We start from the raw sequence: 18,648 nt of genomic DNA on the forward strand, positions 1-18,648 counted from the left end.
CAAGAGTTGGATCTCGACTTTTGGGGAAAAGTCAGTTTAATAGTTCAGATAATCAAGAATGCACAATTTTAAAGTGCCAAGTCATAAATGCTAAATGATTATGTGGGAAAATCTGGTGTGCTGCTTTATGGGCAGGGACTGGGGACTCTGAACTTTACCTGTCTGAAGGCAAATGCATTGCCTGCTGATAATGAGATAAATGGCTTTACACAGCATCTTTGGTTGCTGGAGTTGGGTGAGGAAGGAATGTTAGTTTGAGAGACTAATGTTCATTTAAAATCAGAGAGTTATACAGCACAGGAAGAAACCCTTTGGCCCAACTGGTCTGTGCTGACCACCTATTTGCCGGTGTTTGGCCCGGAACCTTCTAAACCTTTCCTACCCATGTACCCGTCCAAGTGTTCTTTAAATTTTGTTAATGTACCTGTTTCAACCACTTCCTCTGGCACTTCACTCCAGATGCTGCCCACCCTCTGGGTGAAAAGATGCCCCTCAGGCTCCTACTAAATCTCTCCGCTCTCACTTTTACCCTTTGCCTTCTAGTTCTCAATACGTACATCCCCTACATACAACACTAATGATTTCAAATACCCCTATAATATCATGAATAAAGTCCTATCCTGCTCAGCCTTTTTCTTTAACACAGAGCCTCGTTCCTGGCAAGAGCTTCATTGCATTCTTTCTAGCTTACAGGCATCTTTCCTGTAGGAATGCTATCAAAGCTGAACACCGTATTCTAAACGCAGCCTCACCAGCAACTTGTACAACTACAACATAACATTCAATGTCCTTACTGATAAGGACATTGGGTTAAAAACTTCCTTTGTGTGATTTGATAAGATCACGGCACCTTCTACATGGGAACAAGTAAACGGGGCTTTGGCGTCCGGTCTCGTGTTTCCTGAGTGCCGTACTGCAGTGTCTGTCTGCATTATTTCATCAGGTTCTAGGATGACTATTGAACATACTGAGGTACAATGTCCATTCAGAAACCAGATGGCGGAGGGGAAGAAGCTTATTTCTGAATCATTGAGTGTATGGCTTCAGGCTTCTGTACCTCCTCGCTGATGGTAGCAATGAGAACAAGGCATGACCTGGATGATGGGGGTGCTTAATGATGGACGCCCCCTTTTTGAGGCTTCGCTCCCTGAAGATGTCCTGGATGCTACAGGAGCTGATGCCCATGATGGAGCTGGCTAAGTTTACAGCTCTCTGCAGCTCACTTCGATCCAGCACAGTATCCCTCCCATACCAGACGGTGATGCAGCCAGTCAGAATGCTCTCCACAGTACGTATGGAATCATATGTACATATGGAAACATATGGAGTCCTGAGCTTTGTAAGTAAAGGGAGAAGAAATACAGAAGTGAAGACATTAAATTGAAATAAGGCGGTTCAGTAGCCGATCGGTTAGCAGAATCGCTTTACATTCAGGTTTGATTCCTGCTGCTGCCTGTAAGGAGTTTGTTTGTTCTCCCCATGACTGTGTGGGTTTCCTCCATGTGCTCCAGTCTCTACCCACATTCCAAAGATGTTGTGTTAGGGTTAGCAAATTATGGACGTGCTACATTGGTGCTGGAAACATGGCAACAGTTGTGGGCTGCCCACAGAACAACCCTCGCTGATTTGTTTTGACACAATTGGTGCATTTCACCTTAAGTTACGTTTTATATGTGAGAAATAAAAGCTGATCTTTCACCCTTGTCACACCACAAATGGAGTCCTCCAACTGGCCCTGGGCCACTTCATTTAGAAAAGATGCAAAGGCCATGGGATGCCTGTGTGAAAGGTTTATCAGAAAAATTCAATGGATAGCTTGTTTCATTTCAGAAAATAGATTAGAGAATCTGGTTTGCTTCTCCTTGGAGCAAAGAAGATTCAGACAGGATTTGATTCTGTTATGAAAGAATTGACAGGTTTAGATCAGATAAATGGAGAAAAACTACTCCCATTAGAATGGGAACGAAGAGGGAAAGGAGATTAATGACTTTTTAAAATTACAGGTTACACCACACAACATATTGTTAGTTTCATTGGGGTAGTTACAAGCTAGAAGGCAATGCCTAAGAGTGTGGTGGACACAGTTTCAACTGTAGCTTTCAAACAGCATTTGGATAAATCTTTAAAAGAAAAGAACTGCAACACTATGGGGAACGGTATTAATTACATGGTTTTGCACAGAACTGAGGGGCTGAGCGGCCTCCTCCTGTTGCTTATTGATTTTGAAATTTAGTGACTTGCCATTGGAACCGTGAATTGATTGCTGTCAACCAGCACATGTAGGATTAAACACAAGCTGATGACTCCCCCCCCCCCCCCCAAAAGTCAGAGGTTCATATGAGTCCACAGGACCAGGCCTAAAGGTCAAACCCATAATTGGCAAGCCCTGGGGTGAAGCCCGAGGTTGGAGGCCTAACGTCTGTGTATCTGAGAAGCCGGGGATAAGAACTGGAGGTCCAGAGGTGGCCCTGGTGTTGGAGACCTGTCTGGGTGCAAGGGATGGGAAAGGGGCTAGTTTTGCTGCTGTCGTTGTCTGTTTTGTTCTGGGGAAGTCTGTGGCCCTGCTACAGTGGCAGCAGGATGTGTGGCAACACTTGCGGGCTGTCCCCAGCAGGTGTGCTGATTGTTAACCCAAATGATGCATTTTACTGTGTGTTTAGATATGTATGTGATAAATAAATCTGAACCTCATTGGAACTTTACATCCTAAAAGGGTCCAATGAGGGAGGTTCTCTCAAAGATCATCATTTCCTCAGAGCGTTAGATGAAGGGTATGGACATGCATGTCAACCAACAAAAACCAACGGTTATTAACAAACCTGTAAGGATGCCAGTTAAATGTTAAGTCAGCTTAAGTCTGTGCTGAGAAATCTAACTGAGATTGGTCAAATATACTGTGCAAAAGTCTTAGGAACATACAGTACGTAGACTCTTGCACAGTACTATATTAATTTTATGTATTGCATTGTACTGCTGCCGCAAAAAAAAAACAAATTTCATGACACATGTGAGTGATGATAAACCTGATTCTGATTTGGGTCTCTATTGTGGACTGAGAGTGGGAAGGGGGCAGAGAAAGGGGAAACATGGTTGGGAAAATGTGAAGGGAGATGGGAGGAAGTGCAAGGCGCCAGACAGACATTCTGTGATGATCAATAAGCCAATTGTTTGGCATCAAATATCTTTGCCTGATGTCTCAGGGCTGGGCATGTCCGCACCCACACCACTCCCTGCCCCTGGTACTCCTTCTTTGCCAGTCGGCACTCCCACGGTGCTCCACGCTGTCCCCAACATCCTCAGTTCCCATCGGATTTACAAACTCTGTCAGAGAATTTAGTACCGATCCAACACAAAGTAGGCAAAGACCTCAAAACCTGTTACAGTCTTCATTTTGTGATATCACGGGGAGCCATTTCTCACAATGTCTCCCCCAACACAAGATTACAATGCAAATTTATACAGTAAACCTAATCACACAAGGTCAGCCAGTCTCCAGACATTGTTTCCAAAATTTACACAACAGTAGCACCTTTACAAAATGGTTCCTCATTGATTAGAGTACCAGACAGGCCATTAATCATGTTGCCTCTCAGACAATTAGCACCTATACAACTGGTTCCTTATTGATAACATGATCTATTGTTAATCGGAAGATACATCCATTCTGTTGTTGTCCTTCTCTCCGTGAACCTGCCAATCCACAGCCCTCAAGCTTAATTTTTCTTAGGGTATATATACACCTAAGACTTTTGCACAGTACTATACATCAATGTGGATTCTAGTGGATGTCAGAAAGAGTGAAAAAAATAACAGGACAGGCCTTCTATTTCCTGAGGTCGCTGGCCACAGCCATTGCAGCAAATGGGTGGTGGCCCTGGTGTAGTTTTTGCTGGCAGGGTGGCTCTCCACAATTTATGCTGAGAGGGAGCAATTTAAGAGCTGCCTGATGCAAGGATTTGACTGCTATCCTGCTGTTATCTGACTCTTGTACAGACTGGACTCTTGTACAGACTGGCCTCTTGCACATTAAAGGCAATGCCTTGATCTCTCAGTCTACTTTGGTGTAGCCCTTGCAGTTGTACTACTGCTTTTTCATTGTAACTGTGACAATAAATTCTGCCGTGAGAAAGTGCACCTTGATGGGAAAATCAATACTGCTCTTCCCTTCGTAATGCACGTTTTCAATTGCATCTCAGCATAGCTGACAACAATAAACCAAATACTCTCATCTCACCAAAGCAAAGCACCACTAGATGATGGGAGTAGGCAGGAAACAGATCAGCATGGACTAGATGGGCTGCAGGGCCTGTTTCTGTGCTGTAGTGATCTATGACTGTATGACCCATTTAAAGAAAACGTTTGGTTTATTAAAAAATCATACATCTCAGATTATGTACACTAAAACTTACATCAAAACTTTCTCCAGCAGTCGAAGTCTCCTGTTCATTTTGATGGGCCGCTTCCCTTGTACTCAGTTTAACCTGCCTCAGTCTCAACAGGCAGATCTCCCAGCCTGAGAGCTGGCTGCAGCCCAGAGGAAACGGGTTTGAAAGATGCTGCAGCAGTTTGCCGCCCACATTGGGCTTCAGGATTTCTTCTCCATCCCCCAGAAGTGAGCCGGTCTGCCCCAGGCAGATGTTCAACACGGATGACCAGGGAGGAGAAGCACTCCAAGCGGGAAGGAGCTGCACAGGGTTTCACTCTCTCATTGTTAATCGCAAATCTATGGCACAAAAAGTGAAACTGCCCCATTGCCTGCCCTTGGACCGAACAACTCATGCTATTTTTAAATGTAAAGATGACTTCTGTCCCAGCCAAGCTCCCAGCATAAGATTACACTCAGGGCCATCTTGAAAATGCTTGTCCGCAAAAAGAGGACTTCTAAACTTTCTACCAATTAACCTAAATCTTATAACTGCACTGATTGCCTTTCCACCAAGGGAAAAGCTCCATCGTGGGCAAAAGCCTCCCCACCAGAAAGAACAACTGAAAAGGCTGTGCCTCAGGAAGGAAGCGTCCATCTTTGAGGAAGTGTCCATCCTCACCGTGCAGGACTTGCCCTCTGTTCATTACTACCATCAGGCCAGAGGTACAGGAGGCTGAAGATGCACCCTCACTGTTAAAGGTTAGCTTTATTTATTACATACCGTTTGTGTCAAATCAAATCAGCGAGGGTCGTGCTGACCAACCCATGCTTTCAGAGACAAGCCAGCATACCCACAACTCACCAGCACTAACCGTACATCTTTGGGATGTGGGAGGAAACCAGTGCACCCGGAGGAAACCTACACACTCACAGAGAGAACTCCTTACAGATAGCCGAGGGAATCGAACTCGGATCTTTACAGCTGATGCTGTAAAGCATTGTGCTAACTGCTAAGCAGCCATGCTGCTCTGATTTAGGATAGCTTCTTCCCTTCTGCCATCACATTTCAGAACAGTCCATGAACACTATGTTGTTATTTTCTTTTGAACTATTAACTAATTTTTATTGTAACTTAGAACATAGAATAGTACAGCGCATTACAGGCCCCTCGGCCCACAATGTTGTGCTGACCCTCAAACCCTGCCTCCCATATAACCCCCCCACCTTAAATTCCTCCATATACCTGTCTAGTAGTCTCTTAAATTTCACTAGTGTATCTGCCTCCTCACCTGACTCAGGCAGTGCATTCCATGCACCAACCACTCTGAGTGAAAACCTTCCTCTAATATCCCCCTTGAACTTCCCTCCCCTTACCTTAAAGCCATGTCCTCTTGTACTGAGCAGTGGTGCCCTGGGGAAGAGGCGTTGACTATCCACTCTGTCTATTCCTCTTAATATCTTGTACACCTCTATCATGCCTCCTCTCATCCTCCTTCTCTCCAGAGATTAAAGCCCTAGCTCTCTTAATCTCTGATCATAATCCATACTCTCTAAACCAGGCAACATCCTGGTAAATCTCCTCTGTACCCTTTCCAATGCTTCACCATTGGAAAACTTACCGTAGTTTTTATGCCTTGCATCGTACTGTTGCCACAAGACAACAAATTTCATGATATATGTCAGCGATAATAAACCTGATTCTCTTCATCGTTCTGTCCAGACCACTCATAATTTTGTACACAAATGGTGACAATCCAATGGGTTTATCACATCCTTGACTATTCGGGTATTGAACAGAATAAAGGTGCTTATTGACATCTGCTTCTCACCTGCAGAGGCACCAAAGAACAAATCCAAGTCCGCAATATGGGTCCAGGCAGATTGCTATTTCTCGGGATGGATAGAGCTCACACTGCAGCTTAATTGATCGACACAAGGCACTGGTCGCTGCATGGGACATCTGCCAAGCAAAGGAAGGGTCTCATTAGAAATCCCAACTCTTCATAGAAGTTCCTCCTCTACAACTGACAGTTACCCCTCATCTTGCATTGGTGTAAGATAGAAACTATACTGTCATGGAGTAATTTCAAAAATAGTGCATGTAGATATTTTTAAACAATTAATGTTTTAGTTCTCTTATAAAACTGTATTTTCTCCAATTTAACCAACCAATTTACTAACCAATTTACAGGTTACACATTTATAGATAAAAAGATTGAGATTCAGAAACCACGTAAGGTGTGTTCTTAAAGAAAAATGAACTTTATTTCCCTACAACACATTGTCATAGTTACTTTAAAAATGACCGAATTGTGTCACATGATTGAGCATGCATGCTAAGTGGCTTGAATTGCCAAACATTCCCGCAGCTGATTGGCATCATCCATTGTTGAGTCAGCTCCCCAATTTGGATGGCAACTTTAGCTAGGGATTTTGGACACGCATTCATGGAAAAAGAATTCCAACTCGTGGAACTTTTAAATCTCCTTTTGTAATTTAAACCATCTATTAAAATTTAAGTCAACATGTCATCTCCCTTAAGCATGCAATTTATAGATTACACTACAAAATATATATCTGCAACTGCCATGAGAGAAACTTCTAATTTATACAACTGTAGGTGTGCCCCTCAAAAAATGAACCAGCTTCAAAATGCACATAGAAAGGAATTTTAGCTACACATGATATCTAACCATCACAATCTGTGCAGAATCAGATTGCACTTTGATAGGTCATAGTAGAAAATATTCACAATAGAAACCTCTGATATAATGAAACGAAGACCATGAGCTTAAAGATTGATTTCTTAATTTTATATTTTTGAATTTTCAGTTATCTGAAATATTTTAATTCTTTAAGATCTATAATTTGTACTGTAACATCTGGAAAAAACAATCAGCTACACATACTTGAAAATATCTAAACCAGTTTAAAAATTAATTTGAAGCATAACACCACTCCGAATTATTTTAATGTTAACAATAGAAAATACATTAAATTGACAAAATTCAAATAATATGAAATCATAGATCATACAAGAACAACTTTAGGGGCTCAAACAGGTCTTTGAAGGCTTGACTAACATTCATATAGCAGGAGAGATGGCTTTCATGAATAAAAATAGCAATAGTCTATCAAAGGACTCACATTATGAGTGAACTGATTGATGGAAATAGAGGGCAAGGCTTGTGTATGTATGCCAGGTGCTCCTGTGTAAGAGTCTTCAACCTCCCAGCAGTAGTTTTTCTACATTTAATTCAAACTAAGAATTCTTAGTAGTCTGCACATAAGAAAGCCATTACATTTTACACAATGGAACTATTACAGCTGCAAATGCAAAAGGTTAAGGATCTCAAGAGGGACGACCCAATCTTATCCCAGATTTCTTTATCAACATTCACTCTTCGGTCTTCCCCTAGGAGAGAAAGAATTGTTAAGTACAGTGAAGTCATCTTACTTTGATTGAGAGGAGTAGTTTTCCCACAACTTCTCGTGTGTGTCTCCAAGGAAAGTGACCAATACTGAAATTGTCTATGGAAATCTACACAGGCCAAGTTATTTCAACCTCTTGTTTGGGGACAGGCTGTCTCTTTAACTAAAAAAGGGGACAATGGAATTGTCGATGCAAATAAAAATACTGTAATCTTTCTCCAGTAGTGTCTTGAGGTGAAATAATTTGGCAGAGAGCTTGGGGAATGATAGGGGAGAGAAACACTGCCTCAATGATCTTGAGGACCGTTATGTTTAAATTAAAATAAACACACTTTTAATTATTAATCATGCCAGAACCCATGCTTGAAATACAAAACAACAGCCAGAAACAAAGTCTCTTAATTCTCTAAGCATGATCATGAATCCAGCCCAGTGATGAGTAATGAAAGTCACATGTTCATGGCAATGACAGTCATCTGAGAATTCACATCTAACCTACAGATTGCAATATGGAAGTGTCTTCGGCTAAAGTGGACCTGGTGTTGTTACAGCAATGGATAGAACTGTCATGGCTCTGTCACTGCCTGCTCTCACGCTCCAGGGTACAGCGATTAACATTATTTATTAAGCAGAGCCACAGGGGCTGGTGTTGGGACGGCTTCTTTCCACATTATGTGTTAATGTTCTGGATGACAGAATTGATGGCTTTGTGGCCAGGTTTGTGGATGATGCAAAGATAGGTGGAGGAGCAGGTAGTGTTGAGGAAGCAATGAGGCTGCAGAAGGACTTGGACAGATTGGGGGAATGGGCAAAGAAGTGGCAGATGGAATAGAGTGTAGGGAAGTGTATGGTCAGGCACATTTGTAGAAGGAAGTGCGGAGAAAATCCAGAAATCAGAGGTACAAAGGGACTTGAGTCGTTCTGGAGGATTAACTTGCAGGTTGAGTCAGCGGTAAGGAAGGCAAATGCAACGTTAGCACTCATTTCAAGAGGACTTAAACTTACAAGCATTGGTGTAATGCTGAGGCTTTATAAGGCATTGGTCAGATGCACTTGGGCCTATATTTAAGAAAACGCATGTTGGCATTGGAGAGGGTCCAGAGGAGGCTCAGGAGAATAATCCTAGGAATGAAAGGGTCAATGTTTGAGGAGCATTTAATGGTTCTGGGCCTGTACTCACTGGAGTTTAGAAGATTGGCGGGGGGGGGGGGGGGTCTCATTAAAATATCAAATATTGAAAGGCTTAGAGTGGTTGTAGAGAGGACATTTCTTATAATAGGGGAGTCTAGGACCAGAGGAAACTGCTTCCGAATAGAAGGATGTATCCTTTAGAACTGAGATGAAAGGGACTTTTTTTTTTAGCCGGGGGTGCCAAATCTGTGGAATTCATTGCCACAGACAGCTGTTGAAGCCAAGTTATTGGGTATATTTAAAGTGGAGGTTGATAGGTTCTTGATTAGTAAGGACATCACAGTTTATGGGGAGGAGGGCAGGTGAATGGGTCTGAGAGGGATAATAAGTCAACCATGATGGAGTGGCAGAGCAGACTCAATGGACCAAGTGGCCTAATTCTGCACCTATGGCATATGATCCTCTTAACTAATGGCTCCTGCTATCACTCTACACACAGTTTCTTGGGAGTAGTAGGGTATTTAATGCAAAATGATAATAATTTGGTATATTTGTGAAGTACAGAATTAAAGAGATGCTTATGCCTTGGTCCAATAATATTTGCTCAAAGCTCAATATGACCAAGCCTAAAGTTAATTGAAAAAGATTCTGCCAGATAAAGATAAAGGACTTACGGCAGCAAATTCAGGTACGTTCATTGTTTAAATTTGCACATGGCTATACGCAAAAGCCTTAAATCTTTTAATGTAACTCAAGAAAATGCCATTATCCAGTAACAAGGGTAGAAGACAACAAAAATCTAAAAAATGGCACTTTTTTATGAATTACATAAAAATTAAGGTCTCAAAAGACCATAAGACATAGGAACAGAATTGGGCCATTTGACCCAATGAGTCTGCTCCATTATTCCATCATTATCCCTCTCAACCTCTCCTGCCTTCTCCCCATAACAGTGATGCCTTTACTCAGGAAAGTTTATTCTGCAAATAGTGCCTAAAAAGCTCAAAATTAATTGCAATGTTTAAGTAAGCAATATTTTGCATTTTTTATAAGTTAAAAAGTAACATCTAATTTGTCATCATCTGTATCTTTCTTACTATTGTCTGGGAAAAATTCAGGGACACAAGCTACCACCCAGTGATCATATTCCACAGATTATACATGTTTAGGTAATTTTACGTGTGCAAGTATTCTGTGCTAAGATTAAATGAAGGATCTTTCTTCATGAGCATTCAGAGATAGTGGCAACAACTTGTGTTTGGTTAATATCTTCTGTAAATGGTATATCTTGGCTCAAACCCAAGGACACACTGTGATATTAAACCACCCCTTAATCTGACTGTTCTGTACCTAATTCACAACAGAATGCCAAATTAGCACCAAATGATGGTGACAGCCATGCTCACTCAAAACTAGAATGGCTTTACCAAAATATTTTTTAAGCAAGTCAGCAGTGTCTTTCAGTTCACCAGCCTGGCCTGGATTGGGTGCAAAATCACAGATATGAAAGAGTATTTGCTCATCAACTGGAACATTTAGCAGACAGCAAAGACTTTACATGTACAAACTAATAAAAAGGATTTTGTAGTTGTACTACTTTCCTTGACATTCATGAATGTTTGCAAACTGTTTCATTACAGAATTAGAAAAAACTAAGAACATTACTTTTGCAATTAAGAATTTGAAATTGCCCAAACTCCAAAGTAGCAATGAACGTCAATTCATAGCTATATAAAGAATGCAAAAATAAAAGATGTATTTCCCCAGTGTCTTGATGCAAGAACAATGTCACAATCCAATGATTTAGCTGATCCGGAGAAGTTACAATGTGTTTTAAATTACACTTCCTGCAGACATTCCAAATGACATAAGATGCTCTGCTGTTTTTTTTAAGCTCGTTTGATTAATGGATCCTGTGACATTATTCCATCTTTACATGATCTCATTCTGTAGGCTGTTGTAACAGTTTGCTCAAAAATATATTTCTCCCGCAAACCCCGCTCTTACCAAAGGAGACAGCTGACGCTTGCCACGGTATAAATACATCATCATAGATATTCTTTAAAATGAGCATTGAATGTAAATATGTACAGGGCTATTCAACTACCGTTGCATCCCAAATGATCCGCATCTTAGGTTCACCTGTGTAAACCACAAACTTTACAGCAGAAGTCACTGGTTAGATACGAGGACCAGGAACCACAATTACAATTCTTGAAAACCGAGGGATGCAGAGGGCAACTTTTATGGATGGAAACAGCTCAGCACAGAACAAGGATGAACACTGAGACGTTCCTGGGCTGTGTGTGGTTTCATTCCACACCAGGTGACAAATTGATCAACCAAACAGTTACAGCAACATTGCATTTTGTGACATCTCAATAAGCATTCATACCGTTTTAAAAATAAACAGGAAAACAGTTATATGTTACAGATGCACTAACGAGTACCTTTGCACAAACAGTAAAAATATGACAACAAAACATCAAGGAAATACAGTGTTTACTATGTTATCAGCAAGGCTTCTACACAGACCCGTGTGCTTGACATACAAATCCTCCTTTCGCCTATATGAAAAGATCAGTTTGAAGCAAAACAAGAATTGCTTGTGAATTTTTAAGCCTAAAATAATTATTGGCAAGTTTTTAGGATTGGTACACTTCATTAAAAATTGCTTTGGCAACTTTATCAAATAAGATAACTTTATCAATTTGATATCTTAAATAATTCAAAAATAATTTATATTTCCCAAATGCCTCTTATGTGTACCACTGTCTTAAACAAAGTTTAGAGTAATAACTGTTTTATGGATTAGCAGAAGCCCTTGTATGGCAATGCTGTAACTTAGCAGAAATTGACTATTTAGTCCCTCAACCCTACTTTGCCATCATTCAATATGATCATGCCTGATCCTGTATCTCAATACCATATTTCAGCTCTCTTCCCATATCCCTTGATAGCTAGTGATGGAAACTTCACTACATGATATAATATTTTATTCAGCAGATTATCAAGGTCACAGTGTCAATGTCTGGGTCGGTAATAGTCTTATTAGTACTTAATAGCCTAAATCAAACATCTCCTGAGGCAAATGTTTTTTTTTATTACAGTGTGCTTGGGCTATTAACAAATCATTAGGATTTCCTTCTGCCCCAGTTGGTCTGAATAATAACTTGGAGAGATATATTTTAAAATTTATAACTTAAGTCTTATAATGTATTAAAAATATGCTTGGACTCTTCCAATTTTGTGTTTTAAATTTTTCACTCTTAATTGTTCTTTGCACAATGCGGCTTTTTTGCACGTGGGGGAGATGCATTTCTTTGAATGTGATCCATGATTTTCTTTGTTTCGTGGCTATCTATGGGGAAGACAAATCTCAGGGTTGTATATTATGTACATATTCATATAATAAATGTACTTAGAATGTTTTAAATATGGATCAATTTTACTCTATTTTTAACTTTTACTTCTTTAACTTTAAAGGTGTCTATGTGGACAAAACAATCAGAAATCTGGGCATGGTCTCATCTCCTGCACAGCTTGTGACCCGTCTGATTTTGGTTTGACCATGACAATCCCAAAAATACGTTCTACAGAATCATTGTGAATACAAATAAGGACATCATTCCAGCTGGACCTTATTCTTAATAAATGCTACTTCTGATACAAGAAAGCAAACAACCACAATAAAAGGCAGTGGAAACAACATTATCTGATGATAAATGGCAATGAAAATACCTCAAAATGTAATTTTAATTCAACCGGCTCATCAAACAAGTAAACAAAAAAAAATCACAATGGTGTGAAAACAGCAAATCCCATTTAGTTATACTTCAAAGAGGCTGATGAATGATACAAAATGGTACACAGTAATTCATGTAAAATGCAATTTAAAACATGCTCTATATATTTTACTTAGCTACTCAAATCCATTTCAGGGCATGTAATCTGGGAATAAAGTATGGGAGATAGTATACATAAATATTTTCTGCCTTTCTATTTCATCCAGCATTATTAGTTCACAAACCAGGTTTGTGATAACGATCTTACAGATGATCTTTATTTGTCACACATACATCGAAACATGCACCGGAACGTGGTGTCTAGTGAAAAAAAATCGAATGTGAGGATTGTGCTGGGCAGCCTGCAAGTAGTAAAACCCAATCATATGTTAAGGCTGCAGCAACTTCCCTCTGGAAAATAACCCTGAATGACTGTTTGAGGAGACACGTCGACTTGGCAGAGTCTCTCTCTGAGACAGCCGGGGCCAGGCTGACAACTTATTGATTAGCTTCATGCCCACGTGGATTACTGCTCCACCGTGGAAAATATCCGAGCCAAATATGCTCAGCCACCTATTCGCTCCAGATAAATGCCCTTGAATGGACAGAAGTACCAAAGTTACCCAGCTTCAGTATTTATTGTTTACTCAGCTCGTTTCAAATGTAATTCTTAATTTGAGATGGGAATGAGATGTGCAATGTAAAAGCAGGTGAGCTTTCATCTAGACAAAGACTCATGAGACAGGAGACAAAAGCTTCTTTTTTATCTTACCTTCACCCCTGCCAGCATTCCTGTTGTAGATACACTAAAATCAAGGTAGGCCAAAGTGTCGGGGTTTGAGGGTTTGTAAATTTGGGAAGGCCGTCTCTTTGGCAAATCATCTGTAAGGAAATTAATGCATTTAAGGATACAAATGAACCTTTACTTATATGCAGACTATGGGTAAACTTATCTCCAAGCTTTAGAACATTTGAAAATGCCAAAGTTATGGAAATTGTTTTTCTTTGAGAATTATGAAAATCATGCTAACACACAGTAGACTGCCTTGCTAATCCTGTACACAGTAACATGTAGATCCTGAGTCACGTCACCAAAGCCAATCAAGAGAAAGTTGCTGCCATCGGGCAGGACGACAGCAGCCTGAAGAGCTACACTGCATGTTTCTACAATGGCTTCCTCCTCCCTAACCAACCTGAAAACCCTGCACATTACCTCGGACTCTGCATCTGCCTCAACTAGCAGTAACGCCATAATACTGTGTTTATCTTGTCGAGTAAGTCATGTATAATTGAAGCTTGTCATGTTTGTAGCATGCTGTGATCCTGCTACAAAAAGCTCATTTCCATGGCATGCACACGGCAATGAACTTGAATTAATCTATGGTATTGACAGAAACACAAAAACATTACTAAAGTAACAGGAGTAGGCCATTCAACTCAAATATGGCTAATTCTCTAATTTCAACACCATACTTTGACTACCATAAGAGGATCAGAATTAGGCCATTTTGGCCCATCATGTCTGCTCTGCCATTTAAGCAAGGCTGATCCATTTTCCCTCGCAGCCCCAATCTCTTGCCTTCTCCCTGTATCTTTTCATGCCCTGACTAATCTGCTTTAAGTGTACCCAATGATTTGTTCTTCACCATAACGAATTCCACCAACTACCTTCCATCACTAACTGCTGACTCTTGGATCCAAAACCTATCTAGCTCCTTCTCACTAGTGTGGCCTCCACCATCTTCTGGGGCAAGGAATTCTACAGGTTTAACATCATCTCAGTGAGGAAACTTCTCCTAAATGACTCATCCATAAAGCCGTGACTCTTCATTCTAAACACACAGCCTGCTGAAATAGTCTCCTTGCATCGAATCTGCTTAACCCTGCCTGGATGACATATTTGTCAAAGAAATCTTCTCTCAATCTTCTAACCTAGTCAAAAACTAGTCAACTGATTGTTTCTCATGTAACAGTCCTACAACCCCCAGGATTCAGTCAGTTGAACCATTGCTATGCCAACTATATCTTTTATTCACCAAGGGAACCAACCTTGCTCATGATATTCCACTGTGGTCTCACCGAGGTCATATATATCTGCAGCGTGACTCTCTTGCTCGTATACTCAAAACCTCTTGCAATGTAGACCAAACATATCATTTGCCTTCTTAGTTTTTTGTTGCAGTTCAAACTTGCATAGGGAAGTTCAAACTCAGAGGCATTGTTAAAAGCACACAACGACAAAATAGTTTTGCATTAGCAGGAAGATCAGTTGCCAGAAAATAAAACTTAAGGTAGTTATTAAAAACGCCAGAAGGAGAATAAGTCACTACATTAAAAAAAGTACAGTTTGAAAGGGTTGCAGAAGCAGATTAAAAAAGTGGCCTTCAAATGAGATATGGCACAGTAGGGCTGTGATTACTAGACTAAATTTGTAAGGTCTGGACCATTGATCTGTGAACAAAACTTCAAATCTGGCTGGGGGAACTTGTTCAAATTCACTCAACATATTCAAATAATTAAGATTCAAAGGGTTTGGAAAGGTGACCACAAAACTATCATTGGGTCAATGGGCCGCACCACTTCTCTTCAGGGAAGGAAGTCTGTTGGACAAACCTGGATAAAAACATGAGAAGGAAATATTTGAAGGGGCAGCAGAGTGAAACTAATGGGATAAACATTTCACAGAAGTCATAGAGTTAGAACTTGGAAACAGTCCCTTGTACTACCAGAAATTACTCATACTACCAGAGCTAGCCTCATGTCCCGAAGTTGGACCTATACACCTCTACACATTTCCTATCTATCCAAGTGTCTTTTGAATGTTATTATTTTACCTGCCTCTACCACTAGCTCAGGCAGTGTTCAAGATAAACCCACCACTTTCTATCTGAAAACTTGCACCTCAGGTCCCCTTCCAATCTTCCCTCTCCCACCTTAAAGCTACCTCTTCAGTTTTAGACATGCCTACTTTGAGAAATCGACCCTGATTGTCCACCCTACCTATGTCCCTTGTTTTACTGACCTCCGTAAGGTCACCTCTCTGCCTCATTTGCTCTAGGAAACCAGTCCCAGCCAACATAGTTTCTCCTCATAACTCAAGCCTTCCAGCTTCAAAAACATCCAGTAATATTTCTTTCCTTAACTTAGTCACAGCTTTTCTACAGCATGGCGACCAGAACTACACATGACACTTCAAGGAAGGCCTGAATGTATTGTGTAGTGGTAACACGAAGTCGCAACTCTTTTATTCACCCCCTCAATTGCTGTGGGCAAGCTTGCCCAAAGCCTTTTTTTACCACCCTATCTACCAGTTTCACTACTTTCAGAGAACTATGTACTTGTAACCTTGAGGTTTTTCTGTTCAACAACACTCCCCAGGACCCTACCAATTATAATGTATATCCCATAATGCTTTGCTTCAAAATTATGAGTTAAATTCCCTTTGCCCGTTTATCCAGTTGTTGTAAATCCTGTTGTAACCTTAGAGAACCTTCTTCACCATCCACTAAAGCATCAATTTTGGTGACAGCCTTAAATTTATTAATCATGAAACCTACATTCTCATCCAAATGGTTGATATGACCAGCAAAAGGGGAATCTGTTTTTCTGATCCATGAGGTCACTGATCACTATTCTGCAGCACATCTCTGGCCGCAGGCCTTCAGTCTGAAGAATTACCCTTTGCTACTATCCTCGGACTCCTACAGCAATACAACTGATGTTTTTTTAAATTTTTTATCTTAGAGATACAGTGCAGAATAGGCCCTCTGGCCAGCTGAGCAGTTCCACCCAGCATTCCCCAATTTCAGCCCAGCCTAACCACAGTGGCCAATCAACCTAGTAACCAGAATGTCTTTGGAGCATGGAGCACCCAGAGGAAACCCGTGCACACACAGGAAGAACGCACAAACTTTCTTATCTTGTCACCTCTTCATAAACAATCACACTTGTCACACAGGAGGCTGGACTGTTTATTCCCCTCCATAAATACTGCCTGACCTGCTGAGTTCCGCCAGCATTTAGTGTGTGTTGCTCTGCATTTCCAGCATCTGCAGAATCTCTTGTTTGACACATTTGACAGACATGATTTCTGACGCACAACACCATGCTGACTATCCCTAATTAGCCCTCAACTTTACAAGTTCAAGGAAACCATGTCTTGCAGTTACTGGAATTCTTTCCAGTAACTTCAGAATCAGAATCCAAAATCAGGTTTATTATCACCGGCATGTGACTTGAAATTTGTTAACTTAGCAGCTGCAGTTCAATTCAATACATTATCTAGCTGAGAGAAAAAAAAAATAAAAATAATAATAATAAAAGATGAACTAAATAATTACGTATGTTGAATAGATTAAAAAAATGCAAAAACAGAAATGCTGTATATTAAAAAAAAGTGAAGAAGTGTCCAAAGATTCAATGTCCATTTAGAAATCACATGGCAGAGGGGAAGAAGCTGTTCCTGAATTGCTGAGCGTGTGCCTTCAGGCTTCTGTAGCTACTACCTGATGGTAACAGTGAGAAAAGGGCATGCCCTGGGTGCTGGAGGTTCTTAATAATGGACGCTACCTTTCTGAGACTCCGCTCCCTAAAGATGTCTTGGGTACTTTGTAGGCTAGTGCCCAAGATGGAGCTGGCTAAATTTATGGCTCTCTGCAGCTTCTTTTGATCCTGTGAAGTAGCCCCTCCCTATACCAGACAGTGATGCAGCCTGTCAGAATGCTCTCCACAGTACAACTATAGTAGCTTTTGAGTGTATTTGTTGACATGCCAAATCTCTTCAAACTCCTATTAAAGTATAGCCGCTGTATTGCCTTCATTATAACTACACCGTAATGTTGGGACCAGGTTAGATCCTCAGAGATCTTGACACCTAGGAACTTGAAGCTGCTCACTCTCTCCACTTCTGATCCCTCTGTGAGGATTGGTCTGTCTTCCTTTGACTTACCCTTCCTGAAGTCCACAATCAGCTCTTTCATCTTACTGACATTGAGTGCCAGGTTGTTGCTCTGGCACCACTCCACAAGTTGGCATATCTCACTCTTGTATGCCCTTGTGTTGCCACCTGCGATTCTACCAACAATGGTTCTATCATCAGCAAATTTATAGATGGTATTTGAACTATGCCTCACCACACAATCATGTGTATACAGAGAGTAGAGCAGTGGGCTAAGCACACACCCCTGGGGTGCGCCAGTGTTGATTGTCAGTGAGGAGGATATATTATCACCAATCTGCACAAATAGTGGTCTTCCGGTTAGGAAGTCGAGGAACCGATTGCAGAGGGAGGTACAGAGGCCCAGGTTCTGCAACTTCTCAATCAGGATTGTGGGAATGATGGTATTAAATGCTGAGCTACAGTCAATGAACAGCATCCTGACATAGGTGTTTGTGTTGTCCAAATGGGCTAAGGCCATGTGAAGAGCCATTGAGATTGCATCTGCCATTGACCTACTGTGGTGATAGGCAAATTGGAATGGGTCCAGGTCCTTGTTGAGGCAGGAATTCAATCTAGTCATGACTGAAACATTTCATCACTGTGCAGATAGTGAAGCATTGCTACCATTCATGCCATGGGATTTCGTGTTGTAGGAGAAATGTCTTAGTTGCCGTGCATCCGATGTCGCCTCCAACCCCGTCTGAAATTGTCTCTTCGCCCTTGAATTAGCCCTCTGCAAAGCCTGGTTTTCTGGTACACGCCTGGGTTGCCAGACTTGAATTCCACAGATCTAGCCTTCAGCAGATGATGTACCTCCTGGTTCATCCACATCTTTTGGTTTGGGAATGTTCAGTAAGTCTTTGTAGGCACACACTCATCCACACAGGTTTTAGTGAAGTCAGTAACAACTGCAGAATACTCATCCAGGTTCAAAGATGAATCCCTGAATACAGTCCAGTCCACCGATTCAAAGCAGTCCTGTAGGCGCTCCTGTG

General features: G+C 41.0%; 1 protein-coding gene across 4 annotated transcripts in view; it reads right to left on the bottom strand.

Annotated features, from left to right (window-relative positions):
- The window catches only part of LOC132395384 (disco-interacting protein 2 homolog C), a 594,953-nt gene that overhangs the window by 87,213 nt on the left and 489,092 nt on the right, over nucleotides 1–18,648 (bottom strand). For 2 of the 4 annotated variants that reach the window (XM_059971899.1, XM_059971901.1), the window contains 3 exons: nucleotides 13,487–13,596; nucleotides 7,514–7,612; nucleotides 6,196–6,326 (listed from right to left, as the gene is read on the bottom strand). In XM_059971899.1, the coding sequence (XP_059827882.1) occupies nucleotides 6,196–6,326; nucleotides 7,514–7,612; nucleotides 13,487–13,596 (340 nt within the window). Of the gene's footprint in view, nucleotides 1–6,195; nucleotides 6,327–7,513; nucleotides 7,613–13,486; nucleotides 13,597–18,648 lie in introns of those variants that run through there. The other 2 variants (XM_059971900.1, XM_059971902.1) reach the window with 2 other exon arrangements.

The sequence above is a fragment of the Hypanus sabinus genome, chromosome 6 (genome assembly GCF_030144855.1).
Source record: "Hypanus sabinus isolate sHypSab1 chromosome 6, sHypSab1.hap1, whole genome shotgun sequence".
NCBI lineage: Eukaryota > Metazoa > Chordata > Chondrichthyes > Myliobatiformes > Dasyatidae > Hypanus > Hypanus sabinus.